The following is a 21,043-nucleotide window of genomic DNA, read 5'->3' on the forward strand; positions in this document are numbered from 1 at the left end:
GTCTTTCATCAATTTTGAGGCATTCTCAGACATTATCATCTTAAAAATTTTTTTAATGTTTTTATTTATTTTTGAGACAGAGACAGACAGAGCATGAGCAGGGGAGGGGCAGAGAGAGGGGGAGACACAGAATCCGAAGCAGGCTCCAGGCTCCGAGCTGTCAGCACAGAGCCTGATGCGGGGCTCGAACTCATGGACTGTGAGATCATGACCTGAGCTGAAGTCGGACACTCAACCAACTAAGCCACCCAGGCACCCCGACATTGTCATCTTAAATATTGATTCTACCCCATTTCCTTGTTCCCTTCCTTCTGGAACTCCAAGTCAATGTATGTTAGACTGTCATGGAGTATCTTTTATGGTTCTACCATATCTTTTGTATCTTCCATTCTTTTGTCTATACTTCATTCTGGATATTTTCTTTTGAACTACAGTCCAGTTTATTAATTTTCTCTTCACGTGTGTACAGTCTAATGCTTTGAACTTGTCCAGAAACTATGGTACACTCAGTCAAAGTAAATCTGAAGAGTTTAATGAAAGAACTACCTATAAAGGTATGAACAGGTAGACCTTTGACCTTTGTCAACTCACAGCCAGACAGTGATTGGAGTCAATCACTGTGGCTAATATAGTGATACCCATATCTGTCTATTGGTTCAGTGGCATGAGGAACCCAAAGTGACTGGGTGGTAGTCTCAGCTTCCAATTCAACTATGACTATGACTATGACTATGACTATGGGAAAACATTCCTCTCTTGGGCACTAGGACCTGAAAACTCATTCAGGAGATGGGAAGCACAGGTTCCTTCAGATATTTTGAGGTATAATAGTGAGGGGGCCACCCTGACCTTTACTCCTTAGTCCCAAAACTCTTGGGGATGGATAAAACAATCATTCCATAAGTTCACTAATGGTGAGTGAACATTATCAGAAGTATTGAGGACAGAAAGGGCAAATCCATATCCAGAATATAATTCACTGCCATTTTTCCTTTTTCTTTTTAAAAACTGTTTATTTGTTTATTTTTAAGAAAGAGAGAGAGAGAGAGAGAGAGCAAACAGGGGAGGGGAAAGGGAAGGAGCAGAGAGAGAGAGGGAGAGAGAGCATCCTAAGCAGGCTCCTCTCTGTCAGCTCAGAGCCTGATGTGGGGCTTGAATCTATGAACCACGAGATCATGACCTGAGCTGAAATCAAGAGTTGGACACTTAACCAACTGAGCCACCCAGGCACCCCTCTTTTTCCTTCCTTCCTTCCTTCCTTCCTTCCTTCCTTCCTTCCTTCCTTCCTCCTTCCTTCTTTCTTTCTTTCTTTCTTTCTTCTTTCTTTCTTTCCTTCTTTCTTCTTGACAGAAAGAGAGTATGAGTGGGGGAGAGGGACAGAGGGAGAGAGAGAGAGAGAGAGAGAGAGAGAGAGAATCTTAAGCATACTTCATGATCCTGGGATCATGACCTGAGCTGAAATCAAGAGTTGAATGCTCAACCGACTAAGCCACCCAGGTGTTCCTCACTGCCTTTTTTCATGGTGAAAGAGGTTCAAAATAAAATTCTGTCACCAGGTGTGTCATTTTGGGAGCTCAACGTTATCCTCTGCTGTAAGCAAATTGGTATTCAGGTGGGCTGTAACCGCACCATTCAGGAGGAGGGAAATTCATGTTGGTAAGCCCATGCATTTCCTGCTCCACATCCATTGACCCATTAAGAAAGCACCAGGGGGCCTGGGGAAAGAGGATGAATGTTATCCACAGAATTGGTCATTTCATAACCTCATTACTGACAAGCTTTCCTACAGTCTACTTCTTCTCATGATTATTTACACAGGAAACCACAACTGTCTTCACACTGTTCCTCCCAAGTGAACCCTCTCAGACTTTCTGGTCACAGATTTTCATATCTTGTTCTATTCAAATCCCAGATCAGCCAACCAACCTGCTATTCATGAATACTGTTATCAGTTTAGACGAATACTTCAATTTTTTTCTTCTTCAATTCTGAGTGGACCACCAGATCTACCAACAAAACTTCCCGCAGAAAGGATTGCTCTTCACCAATGTAATTCACAGACACTTCTGAATTGTGCTGTAATGTAGCACTCTTCCATTTCTAACTGTTGCCTGCATTTTGTGCAAACATCTATAAATTGTCTCTGTGCTTTCCCCCCACTCTCTTAGGCAGTCATAGAGAATTCCCCAGAAAGCTGTGATAAGGTTGTGGGAAAGGCAGTGAAGCAAGGAATCTGGGCTATCTTTTCATGTAACTTGTTTAATCCATATCTTCTTGGGCCCAGTCGTGTATACACCATTTCTATTTAACAGTAGAACGCTGTGATGAACCTCCAATTTTATGGTTTACTGGATCAGATAATACCCCATGCATAATTACTGGTTGTCCCATGGCCAGGTGTTCAGTATTCCAGGGCCTGGTAAGAAACTAAGCTGCTTTTCAAATGGAGAATAGCTGATGGCCTAAAAGGGCACAGCTTTCCTTTAAAATCCTAGGGATCTACCTTATAATAATATTACTGGGGCTTACCAGAAGATTCATGTGATGTCTCCATCTACTACAGACACTTCCGTTGCTCCTGAGGCCACTGGTCATAATTATCAAGTGAAAGGACTACTTGCATTGCCACTTGGAATTCCTGCAGAATGTTCCCTTGTTTCAGGCCATACGAAAACCTGATGGGTTAGAGTTGAAATGTGTTTTCTGTTGCCTCAAATGCCAAAGAGGCCCATTCTTCCATAAAGAGTATTGTCTCTTTTTCGTTGCAAGTGTCTCACTTTAGAGAGGGCATCTCGACATGCCACAGACAATTGGACCCTAGAAACTCCATTAATGTGGCAGGACTCTGAGCTTTCCCGAGGTCCTTCTTCCATGCATGTGTCTTATGACATCTAGGGCTCATGCTACCTTCTGCTCATCATATTCAGTTGCCACAATATCATCAAAATAATGGACCAGTGTGATTTCCTGTTTCCTCTGACATGTTGGATTGTCCAGAGGGCTCCTCATGCTTTTTGTGTTGATTTGTGGTTTTGAGGATGTGTTTGTAACCTGTAATGAGCACTGGCTTCAGGTCAGAATTAAACAAAATTCTTATCTGCATTACCAGAAACCTCAGCATTATGAAATATATCTGGGAACTGGCTGTCCTACAACTGGAGGGCTGTTGGACTTTTTTGAGTTTCTTTACCTAGTCTCTTCTTGTGGAATCAAAACTGAAGAGTGCCCATGGAGTATTCTCACTGAAAGTTCAATCACTTACAAGCCAGCATATTTAAATATCACTGGTTACCTCCCAATATCATGCTATAATCAAAGAAGATTTTAATTCACTTTGGTGCAGAATGAGATAAAGAATAATAGTACTACATATGGGGAAACATCCCAAGGGCCAGTGGGACAGGAAAAGTCAATATCACCTTGAATGGAAAATGTGGAGACTCATCCACGACTGTCTTTTGGGTATAGTTTTCCCCTTTTGGACCACATAAATTTTATCCTTCCCTGTTAAGGGTAGGAATTAAACTCTAAATTCTAGATGGTGAGGTAACCTTATTGGCCTTGGCATGGTGACTGTCTGTGGATTGCACTGCCTATTAGAAGCTGCACTAGTGCCCAAGGATATCATCTTTTACCAATTCATAAATGATATCTTTAAATGAAGAACTTGCTCCAATGTCTGTATTTGTGAACTCATTGGGTAGGGGAAAAAAAGAGCTTCTCTAGATTTTAAATTTATAATAAAGGCCTATTTAAAAGGCAAAAAACAGCAACAAATTATAGACCAGTGTGATTTTCTGTGGGCTATCAAAGTAAACAATATCTCTCCAAGCCACACTTTTAAAGAGAACAGACTTGCCTTGTTTCTTCTTTACTTTTTAAAACGTGTGACTACTAGAAAATTATATTTTTAGTTTTATTTTTTTGAAAAATTTAAATTACATATATAATTATAAATTATATTTCTACCAGACAACACTGACTTAGGAAATTCATCCTTTTCCATTCTTATCAGAGAAGACAGCTGGAAGAAGTTGGCATTCACATGACAGAGATAATAGTATATCCTAAAACGGTCTTACTTGTTTTTGTTCTTTTTGTTTTTGAGAGAGAGTGAATGGGGGAAGGTCAGAGAGAGAGGGAGACACAGAATCCGAAGCTGGCTCCAGGCTCTGAGCTGTCAGCACAGAGCCCAATGCAGGCTCGAACTCACAGACCATGAGATCATGACCTGAGCCGAAGTCGAATGCTTAACTGAGCCGCCCAGGTGCCCTGAGTTTGTAGATATTCTTAATTTAATATATCAAATGTACCATCTTTTCCTTTATTTATTGCACTTTTGTTTCCTCCTTAAGAAGTCATTTCCAACTATTAGGACATGAAGTTATTCTTGTGCTATCCTCTAAATGCTTTATCTACAAAGTTTTGCAGAATAGAAGTTCAGAGAAGTGAAATAAAACCACCAAATGGCTTTAAGCTGTAGAATAAGTTTCATCATTTAATTGTTCACATTGACCTATAATCCACCTGGATTCTATTTGTGTGTACATTTTAAGTTAAAGTGACAAAGGTGAATTTTTCTTGTAAGGGTACTCCATTGTTTCTGAACTATTTATTGAAAATATTACCTTCTGTCTGCAGGGCCACCTTTATTATAAATAAAGTATCCACATTGTTGTGGACCTATTTCTGGGCACTTTGTTTCATAGATCTACCTGTATATCCTCACATCACACCACACTTCCTTAATTACTACAGCTTCTTCATACTAAGTATTGATAGCAGGGAGAGCAAATCATCCATTTCAGAAACATCTTTTCTCCTATTCACTTTTTACATTTTTTACTTTGAGAGGCTCCTAGTTATTATTTTTTATTATTGAAGTATAACATATCCAATAAAGTATATAAACTTACGTTTATTGCCATATGATTATTAGTATATGCACACATATACTTAGAGAAATCAAATCCTGATACCTGCCTACTTGCTTACACCTGTGAGTATCCAGTGAGTGTGAGAATATTTGAGAAGCATAAAGCTCTGCAAATAGGATATTCTGGTGTTCAGTTGGGCTGAACCTAGTTGGTCAGATTACCCACTCCCTTTTAAGATTTTCAGGTGTCAGGAGGAAACTGGCAGGAGCCATCAAAATGTTTAACGTGTGCACACTTTGGTTATAGCACTTCTCTGTTGATTCTTGGGAGCAGGGTGAGTGGGAGATGGCTGGCAGGGGTGGTAATGCTGGAGATGGAGACCCTCATAAAACAGCAGGGTCCAGCCCTGTCTGACATGGAAGGGTATGCAACTAGACCACACCGTGCAGGCAGGTGTGGGTGGGGAAGGCTGCATTCCAGCTGTGGTCCCACCTCCACTTTCTCCACTTCAGGAATAGTCATTGGAGGGAAGACAAGACAGCATTCCACCAGCACCAAGGAGCTGTGCTCTTTTTCACTGCACCCTTGTTCTGGTCCACCCCTACTCTTCCACTTCAGAGGCTCTGGCCGTGTCCAGACCCCACCCGCCCTACCTCAAGACAAATCACAGAAAGAGTTTGCACAAAAGTCCACTTTAATGATCCAGATTTGGGTCATCCTAGAACTGCCCCTCTGGAGGGCAAAGGGCACTGGGGCAGAGAGGCTTCATATGAGGTCTCAATCAGCAACAAGGTTGTGGCCCACAGTGGGGGGTGGCTCAAAGAAGTCCTAAAACAAGAAGAAACAAAGGATTGGAATCAGTATGTGGGAAGGTGGCCTCTTCCTCACCTACTCTCCCTCACAAAATGCTTCAATAACAGCCTGATTTGAGTAAGCTACAATGACTCAGCCCACCCATTGTCTGTCCTTCTGGCTCCCACAGAGTTATCCAGCTCTCCCATGCTTTTCCCTGGGGCTCTGGGCTGGGGAAGAATGGCAGCACCTTGTCTGCATTTACAGAAACACCATGGCAACCATCCTTTGCAAGTGGATCTGTCACCTAGCTCTGGATGCCTTGACCCAGCAACCAATCCAGACTTAGGAAGACCAGCTGCTATCTGATGGAGTGGGGACTGGTTTCCTAGGAGAGCATGCAGGGCTGGAAGCTCCCTGTGGTGCAGGCTTCTTGCAGGCTCTCAGTTTCTATGCTTGCTCTTCTCACAGCCTATACCCCAACATCACAAGAGTGGCCTTTTGAAATCATGTATCACATTATGATTGTTGAGGACTTCCTTAAAACTTCCCAGTTAACTTGCCACTACATTTAAAATAAAATCCATGAGTCCCTATATGGCCAGTCCTGGGCCTACTTCTCCAACCTAATCTTCTGCCACTGACTTTTCCACCTGTTCCTTTAACCTGAATGGTATACTTGCTTCAGGACATTTGTCACTGCTCTCTGCCTGGGATGACCATCCTTTATACCTTCCTCTGGCTGCCACCTTCTTGTAATTTAGGTCTTAGTCCAAAAAAAAAAAAAAAAAAAAGACTTTTGTTAATGTGGAGGAGTTGGACGTTGGGAACAGCCCAATTCTCCCTGCAGTCCCTGAGAGGAAGGGCAGGGGATGTGCCCCTGCGAAATGTCTGGGAATCAGGAGCCCTGGGTCCAGTCTTGGCTTTGCCATGAACCTACTATGTAGCTGTGAGTAAATCCCTTGACCAGCCTGGGCCCCAATGTCTTATCTATAAAGATAGATGGGAGTGCTAGATGGGTGCTTTTAATCTGGATTCTGAAGAGTTTAAGCATCTCAAAGAGATAACCCAGAGCCTTGCCCAGGTGACTTGCCCAGGCCACAGGGTAGAGCAAGGAGGGGAAGGAGTGCTGAATGTGAAGGCCTCTGGGCTACCTCTCCCATTTATCCAAAGGAGTTTTGCTATCCCTTGCTGTATGCAAAGGAGTATATGGAGAAAAAAAAAGGACTTTTTAATTGTTTTTAATTTGGCAATTTTAGGGGTGCCTGGCTGGCCTAGTCAATAGAGCATGCGACTCTTGATCTCAGGTTCATGAATTTGAGCTCTGCATTGGGCATAGAACTCACTATAAATAAATAGATAGATAGATAGATAGACAGACAGACAGATAAACTTGGCAATAAACTTTGCAATTTTCAATGCTTATTTTATTTTGTTTTTTAATGTTTATTTATTTTTGAGAGATGAGAAAGAGAGAGAAAGAGTGAGAGCACAGTGAGGGAGGGGCAGAGAGAGACACAGAGAGACAGAGGATTGATCTGAAGCAGGCTCTGTTGTGACAGCAGTGAGCCCTACATGGGGCTTGAACTTAATGAACTACGAGATCATGACCTGAGTCAAATTCAGGCCCTTAACTGACTGAGACACCCAGGTGCCCCTCAATGCCTATTTTAGACTCAATGCCTATGTACAACCTATAGATAATTTCTTCTTTAGAGGCTTCCACATCTGCCCTCCCGACCTCTCACACTGATACCCCCAGGTGTTTCTGTGAGAGAGAAGGATGGTGGGGGTACCTTTCGATTGGGAAAGGAAAGACCTTCAGCTTATCTGTTCACACCGCAACATTCATTCCCTTCATAGCTGCCTCCCTCATTTCAACAGGTTCTTGGTGATTCCAAACTCCTGAGAAAAAGTCAACCCCTTACCTTGACAGGGTTGGTCACCTCTCGTTTCAGGGTCTTCAGATCCACTTTGGAGGTAAAACATTGATCCCTGTTCACTTTGGCCATTGGGCTCTGGGAGGGGGGGAAGCCAGAAATCAAGAAGAAGGCAGAAAAGGATGACAGGGCTCCAGAAGGGAAAGGGTAGGATCCAAAGTCAGGGATTTAAAATGCTTGAGAAGACACATAAGTCCTACCTTGGGGAATAGGAGTCAAAGTTTCTCCTCTTGCTTGCCCCTAGAAGAGACAGGGATGACAGATGGGAGGTAGGCCTGCTAACATCCATCTCTCCCTTTGCAGATATCACTAATGGCTAATGGAGCCGTTTTTTGTGGAGCCTAGACAAAACATCCGGATCATTCTCATAGTCCTGCCAGCAGCTCTTACCTGCAGTTTTAATATCTGTTCTCTCCCTGCTGTCTGTCTGCTAGATGTGTGGATCAACCATAGGCCTTTCATACCTTATCCCAGTGGTTTTGGTGGGAAAGGTTGCCTATCCATGCCTCAGACAGGGATCTTGGGGGTAGAATCTGCTGATGTGCCCCATCCTCTGGGTCATCACACCCTGGGTGATGTCATCCTTCCAGAAAAAACCTGCAGGGTGAAAGGATGTGGTGAATTGACACCTGGGACACTGACAGCTCGGAGCCTGAAGCCTACTTTGGATTCTGTGTCTCCCTCTGTCTCTGCCCCTCCCCTGCTTGTGCTATGTCTCTCTCTCAAAAATAAATAAACATTAAATTTAGGGGGAAAAAAAGTTGCTTAGCATAGTGCCTGGTGTGCAATAAATTTTCAACTAGGATTATATTCTGTTTGCTGGTTCATTTGATGCTATTGTGAGGATTAAAAGAGATTAGGGATGTAAAGAGTGCTTAGAAAACTCTTAGGAAGCGATTCCCAAACTTTAGTGTGCATCGGAACTTCCTTGTTAAAACACAAATTACTGTTTCCCACCCCCAGAGTTCTTGATTCAGTAGATCTGGGGTGAAGCTCAAGAATTAGCATTTCTAACAAGTTCTTTGGTGGTGCTGATGCTCCTGGTCCTGGGATGCACTTTGAGAACCGCTGCTCTAAGGCATTACACACATATTAGACATCAGCAGTAGTACCAATCATATGAATTCAAGGTAGATTTCCTATCTGACCCTCCCCCATTCATTAAATTCTGCTCTAAGGAAGCATCAGCCATCTGTCTCCAAGGGACTTTCCACTCCCTTTCATTCCTCCTCTCTACTAGTCATCCATTTGCTCTGCTTCCTACTCAGAGGCTGAGGGTGTGTGTGTGTTCTGGCTGAGAACTTAAGGATTCCTGGCTATGGAAAAACTCAGATAGCACTATGGGTTGGAGCTCATCAGAAGGAGTTGGATGCTGGCTTGTTCTAGAAGCCTCTGCTGGGTTCTTCCAGGGTGATCAAGGGCAAACAGTCCACCTATCCAACTCCACCCCCATTGCAGTCATACTCCCTTCTCCATGAGGTGAGCATGACAGGAAAGTTTCAAGTAGAGAAATCTGAGAAAGAAAGCCCATCCACAGATCAAACAGCCTCTCACCCACCCCAATTTTCTGATCAGGCTGCAGCCTCTCTTCCCAGTCCGTACTCACTTAGGGGCACAATCTGCTGGAGTACAACTTGCAAGTGCTGGAAGACTGTAGAGACAAATCCTTGGAGGGGCCAGAGCTGCCCCACTCCCACTTGGCCCTGACCATCTAAGGGCAGAATGGTGGAATCAGCAAGAGAGCTTGGCCAGAAGCTTTTTAAATCCCAGTTGAAGAAAAGCAGCTGTCTTTCACTATCACCCCTGGGTTCCCTGGTTTCTGTTCCTCTCACCAGACCCTTCTTCCTTACAAATCCTCCTTCTTTTCATTTTTCCCTCCCCGCCCATCACCACCTGCCCTGTTCTTCAGCACCTGCACCTCATTCTCCCTTGATGCCATTTTCCAGGTAAGAGCTTGCAAGCAAAGCAGTCTGTGGAGGATGAACTAAGAAGACACTCAGAAAGCTACACACCTGGAATGGATAATCAGGTGATAAGTGGGGCATGGGAAGCAGGTGAGCTGCATCTCAAAGAAGGCCTGAAATCCTGGAGGGGATTAGAACGGAGGCCTGGAATCCTTAGAGGAAGGAAGTATTGGTAAGTACAGGATTTGTGTGTCTGGATCCTTGTCCAGAAAACCAGTTTGTCTAACTGCATAGGAGAAGGACAGGGTGTGGGGAAGAACAATCCCTAATGCTATAACACTTTCATTATTCCGGGTAGATGGGGTAGAGTTGGCAGAGTCCATTTTTTTATATATATAATGGAATTACCGTGAGTCATTATGGACAGGCATTAAAAAGGAATTGTCCTCTGGAATCAAATGGATCCCCATACCAATTCCCTGCCTTTAGGAAGGAGTAGAACCTCCAGCAGCCTACTGAGAAAGATAAGAACTTCTTCTGGAAGGGGAGATCATTGTCTGAGGCATTGATCCCAGGACTGATAGGAAAACTGGTGACCTGGACACCCTCTGCCAGAACCCACAAAGCACCTGGCGCTGTCCGTGGTGCTGAGGGGGTGGCCGAAACCTGGCTTGGAAGAGGCGTCTGAGCGGCAAAGAAGGCGAGGCATCCCTACAAGAACGTCCCCCCCCCCCCCGCCGCCCCCCGCCCCCCCACCACCAACACACACACTCCTCCAGTCAACCGCCACCAGGCCTCCTCCCACAGTTCTTCACGAGTCCTCCGCATTGGCCTGTAAATCCAAGAATCGTCAGACTAGGAGTTTGCGCCCTCTTCCCCACGCTCTTGGCACTGGAATCCTCGAGTCTGCGCAGTCAGTCTCTGGCTGCTCAGACGTGAGTCAGCGCTGGTCTCCCCCGAGGGCGCAGAGTGGAGGGAGAGGAAGAAGGATGGGCCTTTTCCCCTCCATTCTCTTTTACCCCAGCCTAGCCTTCTCCTTCTTATCAGAAATTAGATCGCAGACGCCAGGCTCTGAGGGCTTATGATGAATCCCTGGCTGTTTCTCGGCTCAGCTTTCTCTCTGGAGTCAGGACGCCCGTACCCGTGGGTCCCTGCTCCTATTGTCCAGAGATCCTGCCTATCCCTCAGCTCCTGGCATCTCTCTTCCTTGGTCCCTCGGTGCCTCTTCTCCTGTACCGGCATAGGCGGGGCTTACTTCCCTCTGCCCACTTATTTTCCCGTTCTCCTTCACAATCTTCCCTGAGTTCGCTTCTCTTAGGTCCAGATCCCACATGCGGAGCCCCACCCCAAGGCTGCGTCTCTTTCTACGAGACGCTCCCACATTTGTCTCTTTTCACGTTCTCAGACACATACTTTTCCTCCTAAGTTCCTAACCTTGAGGCCCCCGACCCACTTCTCTCAGGATCGCTCTCTCGCCTGCCCTTCCCCACCCCCTCCCCCAGGTTTCCTCCTGACCGTGGCCACTAATGTCGCTGCATTAGGCGGCTGTTCAGCAGCACGAAGCAGAGGAGCAGCGGAAGCCCCCCAGAACCCCTAGGCCACAGTAGGTGCTGCATTCTCCCGGGATCAGCGCGTTCACTCCCCTCCTAAGTTGCAGAGAAAGTAGAGACAGCAGCAGGAGGGGCTAAACAGAACTGTAGCTTCCCACTCGCAGCGAGTGTTGGATCTGCACAACCCTCCCTTGGCAGCTTGGCCAATCGCGGGCGGGCCCTGTCCCCTGCGGACGCGTAGCCAACTCCTCCCCTTGTTTTGTTGTTGTTGTTGTTGTTGTTGTTGTTGTTGTTGTTTTTTACCGCCCCAGAACCATCCTAACTCATCCCCAGGCGCCCGCTTTTTTACGTTAATCAGGTCCCAGGGACTAATGCTTCTACTCCTAGCCCCAAAGTTGTAGAAACAGATTGCACGTTAAGATGTGGGTGGGAACCGTACCTGCCCCATAAGTTTGTTATGACGATTAAATATGAACATCCAGTGGACAGTAAACACTCGATGTAATTAGTCTATTTTTATTATCCTTGATGCTTACTCTACCCTCAGCTCCTAAAAATCCTCAACATACTTGCATTCAACCCGCAAAATATATTGCACATCCACCTGCTTCTCTCCACATCCACGGTCATTGCCTTGGTTCAAACCTCCATATTCTTTGATAACTAACAAGCGAACTGAACTCTTGGCTTCCATTCTTTTTAAAAAAAAATTTTTTTTTAAATCTGTAAAATGTTTTTATAATTTTTTAATTTATTTTTTTAATGTTTATTTATTTTTGAGACAGAGAGAGACAGAGCATGAATGGGGGAGGGTCAGAGAGAGGGAGACACAGAATCCGAAATAGGCTCCAGGCTCTGAGCTGTCAGCACAGAGCCTGACGCGGGGCTGAACTCACGGACTGTGAGATCATGACCTGAGCCGAAGTTGGCCGCTTAACCGACTGAGCCACCCAGGCGCCCCTAAAATTTTTTTTTTAAATGTTTATTTATTTTTGAAAGAGAGGGAGTATGAGCTGGAGAGGGGGAGGGGCAGAGAGAGAGGGAAACACGGAATCCAAAGCAGGCTGGAGGCACAGAGCTTGAGGCGAGGCTCAAACCGAGGAACCATGTGATCATGACCTGAGCAGAAGTTGGAAGTCTTACCCAGCTTCTGAGCCACCCAGGCGCCCCTCTTGCTTCCATTCTTGTAGTTATAGGCCAGTGTGTGAGCTTTCTAAACCCTAGACTGGCATTTCATATTTTTTCATTAGGCCCAACAAATTTATTATGAAAATTCTCAAATATTAAAAAAGAAGAATCTAGGGGTGCCTGAGTGGCTCAGTTGGTTAAGCGTCCGACTTTGGCTCAGGTCATGATCTCATGGTCCACGGGTTCGAGCCCTGTGTCCGTGCTGACAGCTCAGAGCCTGGAGCCTGCTTTGGATTCTGTGCTCCCCCATCTCTCTGCCCCTCCCCCACTCGCGCTGTCTCCCTCTATCTCTAAAAAATAAGTGTTAAAAAAAATTTTTAAAGAATCTAATGAACTCATATATGTACCACCCAGACTTAACAATTATTAAGATTTTGTCAGAATTGCTTCTTTTTCTTGATGAAGTATTTAAAAGTAACTTACAGGGGCACCTAGGTGATTCAGTCGGCTAAGCTTCAGTCTCTTGATTTCAGCTCAGGTCATGATCTCAAGGTGCAAGGGATCCAGCCCAGCAACCAGCACGATGCTGATGGTGAGAAGCCAGCTTTGGATTCTCTCTCCCTGTCTCTTTCTGTCCCTCCCCAGCTTGCGCACGTGCTTACTCTCTCTCTCTCTCTCTCAAAATAAATAAATAAGCGTTAAAAAAGAAATAAATAAAAATAATTTGCAGACATCATGACATTTCACTCCTAAATAATTTAATATGCATCTCTTAGAATTAACAATAGTTTCCTATATAACCACAATACCAGACATCTGTGGTAGGCTGAATAATGGTCCCTAAATATGTCCATGTCAGAGTCCCTTGGAGCCTGTGAATGTTACTTTATATGGTAAAAGGGACTTTGCAGTGTGATTAACCTTAGAAGGTGATTAACCTCAGATGAGATTATCTTTGGATTTTCCAGGTGTGCCCTGTATAATTACAAGAGTCTTTGTAAGAGAGGAGAGTCAGTAGTGGGAGATGTGACATTGGAAGAGGTTTGGATAGATGTCAGGAAGAAGCCACAAGCCAAGGAATGCAAACAGCCTCTAGAAGCTGAAAAAGGCAGGAAAATGGATTCTTCCTTTAAGACTCCCGAAGGAACACAGCCCTGCTGACATCTTGATTTTAGACTTCTGACTTCCAGACAGTGAGTTTAACAAATTTGTGTAGTTTTAAGCCACTAAGTTTGAAGTGATTTGTTATAGCAGCAATTGGAGAAGAACATAACAACTAAACATGTTTATAATTCCCTAATACTCACAGTTCTCTGGTACTTCTAGATACAACTCATTTATCAGATAAATGGTTTGTGAATATTTTCTCCAACTCTGAGCATTTCATTTTAATTTTCTTACTGTGTCTTTTGAAGAGCAAAATATTTTCATTTTGAAGAAGTACAATTTATCAATTTTATCTTTTTATGGCAAATGCTTTCTGTTTCTTAAAAATGTTTCACAACCCAAACCTACCAAGATTTTTCTCCTGTTTTCCTCACAACATTTGGTTGTACTCCTTCATCGAGTCAGTCAGAAAGCATTTCCTCTTTTGCTATTCTGTGAAAGGCTTTGTACATGATTGATATTACTTCTTCAAGCATTTGGGCCCAGAGTTTCTTTGTGAGAAAGTTTTATTACAATTTAATTTCTTCAGCTATTCAAGATCCCCTATTTCTTTTCATGTCTGTTTTGGAAACTTGAATTTTTCAAGAAATTTGTCCATGACATTTAAGTTATCACATATTATTTCCCTTTATTTTTTTTGGGTCTCATTTCCTTTATTTTTCGAACGTCCTGAGTTGATAGTTTATCATTGATTTACATGTTTTCTTTTTTTTTAATTTTTAAAAATGTTTTATTTATTTTTGAGACAGAGAGAGACAGAGCATGAGCAAGGGAGGGGCAGAGAGAGAGAGCGAGACACAGAATTTGAAGCGGGCTCCAGGCTCTCAGCTGTCAGCACAGTGCCCAATGGCGGGGCTCGAACTCATGAACCAGGAGATCATGACCTGAGCCGAAGTCGCACGCTCAACCGACTGAGCCACCCAGGTGTCCCACATGTTTTCTTCTTCACAGTAAATGCATGTACAGCTACACATTTCCCTCTAAGCATTACTTTTTTGTGTTTTAATTATCAAGTGGTTAATATTTTCTAATTTTTCTTGTAACTTCTTAGACCCATGGATCATTTGGAAGGATGTTGCAATTAGGGACTTTTTAGTTTTTTTTTTTTCTTTATTTATATTTTCTTTATTTTTTTATTAATTTTTTTAATGTTCACATATTTTTGAGGAAGAGAGAGAGAGACAGAATGTGAGCAGGGGAGGGGCAGAGAGAGGGAGACAGAGCTGTCACAGCTGCGACAGCTGTGTGTTGTCAGCACAGAGTCTGATGCCGGGCTTGAACTCGCAAACCATGAGATCATGACCTAAGCCGAAGTCTGTCGTCCAACCGACTGAGCCACCCAGGCTCCCCTGTCATTATATTTAAAGTATATGTCTTATAAACAAGATATAATTTGATTCTGTTTTGTTTTGTTGTGTTTGTAAATCCAGACTGGCAATCTCCACCTTTTGATTGGATTGTTTAATAGTTCCTTACATTTAATGTAATTATTGATATGTTTGGGATTAGTTCTGCTACCTTGTTATTTGTTTTTTATTTGTCTTACCCATTTTCCATTGTTTCTCCTCTCCTTTCTTTTGGAATAATCAAGTAATTTTTAGTATTCACCTTCATTGACTTTTTAGCTATTCATCTTTATATTGTATTGTTTTTTAAAGTTTATTTATTTATTTTGAGAGAGAGAGAAAGAGAGTGAGCAGGGGAGGGGCAGAGAGAAAGGGAGAGAGAGAAACCCAAGCAGGCTCTGCACTGTCAGCACAGAGCCTGAAGTGTGGCTTGAACTCATGAACTATGAGAAGCCTAGTTAAGGCGGGAGCATTTTAGTTCTGTTCTTAATCCTAGGCTCTATCCCTTAGTGCTGTGACATTGTGCTTACACCTAGAATTTGGTCCTTTTGGGATTTTACTGAAAACCCCAAGGCGTTTACCAAGACCTTCTAATTTCATGGGTCCTGAACCCCACGTTTGGTCTCCTTAACACACTGTGGCAGCTTCCAAAATCCCTGTTCAGATATTTGACTTTTCCACTAGATTCCTTGAAATCTCTTCCTGAACATGTGCCATTTAAAAGGTAGTTAAGTATTTGAAGGAAATTTGTATGTGGATTTTGGGGTTCACCTCTCTGTAGCTCACATAGTTCCCAGATTTCTTCCTCGTTTCCAGCTGCTCTGTCATTTCTGTGTTCCAGCCTGTGTTTCCATGGCCCGTCAGACTGCCACTTTCCTGCCCATGCTCTATTTCCCCATGTGCTGTAGGGAAACATGAAGTGTCCTTAGGAGGAAAGCCTGTTAAATGTGGGACTCACCTGTGGACTCTGTTTTTTTCAAGGATTATATTCCCTCTAGTTTTTCTTGCTTTTGGTTGGTCTCCATGCTTTCAAACACTTATTTTTATATTTTGTCTCGAGTACATATGTTCAATGTTAGAGACTAACACAAACTATTTTGTCATACCAGGAGCTGGAAGTTTATGTGGTTATCACGGACTTGGGTTATACATGATATTTGAAAATTATTTACAGAAATAATTTGAGGCCTAAGAGCAAATGAGTATGAATCTGCTTTGAGAAATATAATGCTGTAGGAAAACAGAACATACTGGTCTTTGGGTGGGTTGAACAGAGGTCGCTCAGCTTTTCTCCCTTCTAAGATTTCAAACTACCAGGGAAATCGGAGGGGGCCTTAATGCTGGGAGTAGTAACCTCAGAAAACAAAGCAGGTTCTCAGGCCTATTGGACCTGGAGTTCAAAGGAGGAAGTTCCTTTCCCAAGGGGAAAATAACCACCAGAAAGGGTGGTGGGTGGGTGAGGAATGACTGCAGTTCAGCTGTGGTTCTACTCTACCTTGCATTCATGTTATGAATGATGACTAGAAGGAGAAAGGAACTAAAAGCCAGGCCGCCACCCCCACCACGAATATCTTCTCTATTCTGGCCCTCCATATTTTCCTTCAGAGGCTCTGGTTGGAGCCCACAGAAAGAGTTTTGATAAAAACGCACTTTAAAAATCCCAAAATGGGTTGTCCGAGACCTGTCCTTCTAGATGCCAATGCAGGGTGTAGGGATGGGGATACCTTAATCAGCTACAAAGTTTTGCTCAGAGGAGGAAGAAGTTTAAAAAGCTCTAAAGTGGAAGGAAACATGGGATTTGCAATTTGTGTGGATATGTGCTGGAGGACTCCCCCATCTACAGCATAAAACATCTCCCCCCTCCCAATAAATAATAAGCTCTAATAGTCCTGATTTGGGCAAGTCCTAAGGCATAGTGACTTAGCAACTGCCTGACAGCTGGCCTCCCCTTGGATCCAGTATCTGATCTTCTCTTCCCTCCCCTCATTTCCCCATAGCTTTAGAGTTAGTCAAAGACCCTGACTTGGAGAAGAGCGGCAGATTCTTTTATGCGTACTTTAGCACCATGGCAACCAGTTCTCATTGTGGGGATTAGTCATTTAGGGCTGCTGATGTCACCACAGCAACCAATCCAGGCAGATGAAGCATGGTTACCATGGTGACAGGAGGCCGGAGCTGTTTCCTTGGAGACCATAAGGGTCTGGATTCTGCCTGAAGTTCAGGCTGTCTCTGGGTAGAGTACATGGCCAGCTAGAGATGCTCAGCTCTATGCAATGCCCAGTCCAAGCTACCAGTGTCCCCCTGGACAAAAACAACACTTCTTAACAGGCCTGTCTTTTCCACTCTTGTCCTCTATCAATACGTTATCCAGCAGTAGTAGGGTGGTCTTTTAAAATTGTACATCACATCATTCTATTCATTTCCTTAAAATCCCTAGTGATTTTCTTCTGTCCTTTGGTTTTTTTTAAGTTTATTTATTTATTTGTGGCGGCAGGAAGGGGAGGAGGCAGAGGGACAGGGAGAAAGAGAATCCCTGAAGGCCGAGTCTGCCTTCAGCGCAGAACCCAGCTTGAGACTCAATCCCATAAACTGTGAGATTATGACCTCAGCTGAAATCAAGAGTTCAACGCTTAACCAACTGAGCCACCCAGGAGACCCTCTTTTGCCCTTTGTATAAGATCTAGACTCTTTACTACTAGCTGAAAAGCCCCAAATGGTCAGTTTTGGGTCTACTTCTCCAACTGCATTTCTTACCACTAGCTGTTCTGTTTGTTCCTCTAATGTGCTATTTTAGAACCAAAAATATCCAATAACCAAAATAAAAACTTGCTGGATGGGCTCAATAACAGAATAGGAATACAGAAGAAAGTATCTGTTAACTTGAAGATGGACCAATAGAAGTGATCCAATCAGAACAACAGAGACAAAACATTGGAGAAAAAAGTAAACAGAGCCTCAGCGACCTGTGGGACAATACTAAAAGTCTAACATTCATGTCATTGGAGTCCCCGAAGGAGAAGGGTAGTACATTAAAAATATTTGAAGAAAAAAAAATTTGAAGAAATAATGGCTGAAAACTTCCCAAATTTGTCAAAAGCCACAAACCTACAGATCCAATAAGTTCAGTGAACTTCAAATGAAACCAGTAACCAAAGGGTTAATGGGGCAGATAAGCACAGCTGCAACTTTTTAGCCCAAATCTCCTTGTTCTCAGAATGCTGTCCGCCACCATGGTTCTATAAGATGATACAAGGATATTCTGACACCATGATAACCAAGTGTTGATTTAGTTTTGCAAAGACTCAAGGTTTAACCAAGAAGCTGGCCAGAGCCAGTCAGGATTAGCGGCCACCTCTTTGAAATGACAGAGCAAAATGAAATTAATTGTCTCGTACTTAGTAACTTCCTTTATTATTTTTCTTTTTCAAGTTTTTATTTAAATCCCAGCTAGTTAACATACAATGAATATTAGTTTCAGGTGTAGGATTTAGTGACTCATCACTTACACACAACACCCAGTGCTCATTGCAAGTGTCCTCTTTAATCCCTATCATCTATTTAAACCATCCCCCCTGCCACCTCCCCTCCAGTGACCCACAGTTTGTTCACTATAGTTAAAAGTCTGTTTTCTGGTTTGCCTCTGTCTTTTTTTTCCCCCAGTGTTCAACTGTTTTGTTTCTTAAATTCCATATATGAGTTAAATCATATGGTATTTATCTTTCTCTGACTGACTTATTTCACTTTGTACAATATTCTCTAACTTCCTTTATTTTTGAGTCATGAAGCTTCTCTCTCCTTTACCCAGACCCCTTTCCACTTGCCTGTAAAAATCCCTGACCCTTGGGGCACCTGAGTGGCTCAGTTGGTCAAACGTCTGACTTCAGCTCAGGTCATGGTCTTGCAGTCTGTGAGTTCGAGCCCCACATCAGGCTATGTGCTGACAGCTCAGATCCTGGAGTCTGCTTCGGATTCTGTGTCTTCCTCTCTCTCTGCCCCTCCCACACTCACACTCTGTCTCTCTCTCTGTCAAAAATAAAATTTAAAAACATAAAAAAAATTTTTTTTTTTAATCCCTGGTCCTTCCCCTCTGAGGAGGCAAATTTGAGTATGCCCTTTCATCTCTTAATTTGGCTGCCTCTTGAATAAACCCTTTCCTTGCTACAAACTTGATGTCTCAGTGATTGGCCTTTACCTGCATCAGGCAGATGAACTGGAGTTTGTTTACACAAACAAGATAAGCTTGAAAAAATCCATGCCTTGACACATCATAATCAAACTTCTAAAAACTAAAAACAAAGACAAAATCTGGAAAACAGCCAGAGAAAAACAACTCATCACTTATAGGAGAACAATAATCCAAATGATTGTGGATTTTTCATTATGATCTATGGGGGACAGAAGGAAATGGAATAACATTTTAAAAGTAGTGAAAGAAAAGAGCTGTCAACCCAGTATTCTGTACCAAGCAAAATATACTTCAGGAACGAAGGTGAAACAAAGATGGAGAAAAACTAATTTGTAGCCAGCAGACCTGCTCTAAAGAATTGCTAAAGGAAATTCTTCAGATAAAAAGGAAATGATTTCAGAAGGAAATCCAGAACATCAAGAATGGAGACAGTAATCGAAATGGGAACTATCTCGGTAAATATATTCTTCTCCTTTTGAATTACTTGCAATATGTTTGATGGTTCAAAGCAAAAGTTATTAACAGTGTCTGATAGAGTTTCAAATGTATGTAGATGTAACTGATTCTAATCGACAGCTGCAACATAAAAGCCAGAGAGGGAAGGAACATATGCTAGTAAGATCTCTGCATTTGGCTCAAAATGGTAAGATCATAAGCACACTGTGAAAAGTTAAATGTGTATACTCAGATCCTTAGAGCAACCACTTGAAAAGTATAGAAAGATAATGAAAAATACAATTGCTAAATTAAAATAGAATAGAATAAAATTAGTTTGAGTCCCAAGACTTGAGAACCAGGTGAGCTGATGATATGAGTTCCAATCTGAGTCCTGATGTCCAGGGGCAGGAGAAGACATATGTCCCAGCTCATACAGAGAACAGAGTCACCCTCCCTCCACCTTTTTGTTCTGTTTGGGTCCTCCATAGATTGGATGATGCCCACCCGCGTTAATGAGGGCATCTTCTATGCTCAATCTACTAATTCAAATGCTGTTCTCTTTCAGAGACATCCTCATAGACGCACTCAGATATAATGTTTTGCCATCTATCTAGGAACCCCTTTGCCCAGTCAAATTGACACATAAAATTAACCATCACAATGGGCAACTGGGAACGAACCCTGTTGGGGACCCCTGAGGATCTGTGTAGAACTTGTCTCAGATTTACCCCACCAGGGATGGATCTGCAGGAATATATATCTACTAAACTCAATCCTTAACTGCCTCTGGAAGTGTTAATTCCAAGACATCTCAGAGTTGTCTTGAGCACAGGTAGGCAAGTTTCTCTAGCATTCCAGAATACCCACAGGACAAGAAGTAGAGTCTCAGCTTGAGGTGGGAAGCTGTCAGCTTATATAGACACTGTCTACCTGCAGTTCACAGATGAACTCAGAGATGGGGCAGGGGATATGAAGCAGGGCATCTGCATGGTGTGCTACACAGGTGTTCAATAAATATCTATTGCATGAATATGTTATATGTATGTCTTACTTCCCTAAGCTTCAGTTGCCTTGAGGCAGGAACCATGAATTGTGGTGGCCAGACACAGTGAATGTATGATGAGGAAAAGTAGGGTAGGTGGTAGGGGTCAATCTAGCTAATAAAAACTAGGTATAGGGGTGCCTGGCTATCTCAGTTGGTTAAGCATCTGACTTCAGCTCAGGTCATGATCTCAGAGTTTGTGGGTTCGAGCCCTGCATCGGGCTTTGTGCTAACAGCATGCAGCCTGCTTGGCATTCTCTCTCTTTCTCTCGGCCCCTCCCCTGATCATGTTCTCTCTCTTTCACTCTCAAAATAAATAAAGTAAAAAAAAAAAAAACCAGGCATAGGTAAATATGTTGAGCATTATGTTTAGTTATGTCCTTAGATGCACAGATGCAGGGGATAGGACATGCATTGGAAGCGTGAGTAAGCCTGTATTGCCAGAGGAGGGTGTCTTAGTTTCCCTGGGTTCTATAAGTAAGCAGATCCTATGGTCTGAATGTTTGTGTGCCCCCAAAATTAATATGTTGAAATCCTAACCCTCAAGGTGATAAGAAAGTATTTGGAAGTGGGGCCTTTGTGAAGTGATTAGGTCTTAAGGATGGACCTCTCATGAATGGGATTAGTACCCTTATAAAAGAAATCCCATACAGATCTGTCCCTCTTCCACCAT

At 43.1% G+C, this 21,043-nt stretch overlaps 1 protein-coding gene across 1 annotated transcript; it reads right to left on the reverse strand.

Moving 5' to 3' along the window:
- Positions 1-5,569: 5,569 nt before the first annotated feature.
- Positions 5,570-13,755, reverse strand: RESP18 (regulated endocrine specific protein 18). The gene is given in 7 exon segments (XM_053203821.1): positions 5,570-5,705; positions 7,598-7,685; positions 8,074-8,206; positions 9,216-9,320; positions 11,029-11,057; positions 11,059-11,316; positions 13,733-13,755. Coding segments are annotated over 7 exon segments (687 nt in total). The 3' UTR covers positions 5,570-5,654.
- Positions 13,756-21,043: the final 7,288 nt, after the last annotated feature.

The sequence above is a fragment of the Acinonyx jubatus genome, chromosome C1, assembly GCF_027475565.1.
Source record: "Acinonyx jubatus isolate Ajub_Pintada_27869175 chromosome C1, VMU_Ajub_asm_v1.0, whole genome shotgun sequence".
NCBI classification, from domain to species: Eukaryota; Metazoa; Chordata; class Mammalia; order Carnivora; family Felidae; genus Acinonyx; species Acinonyx jubatus.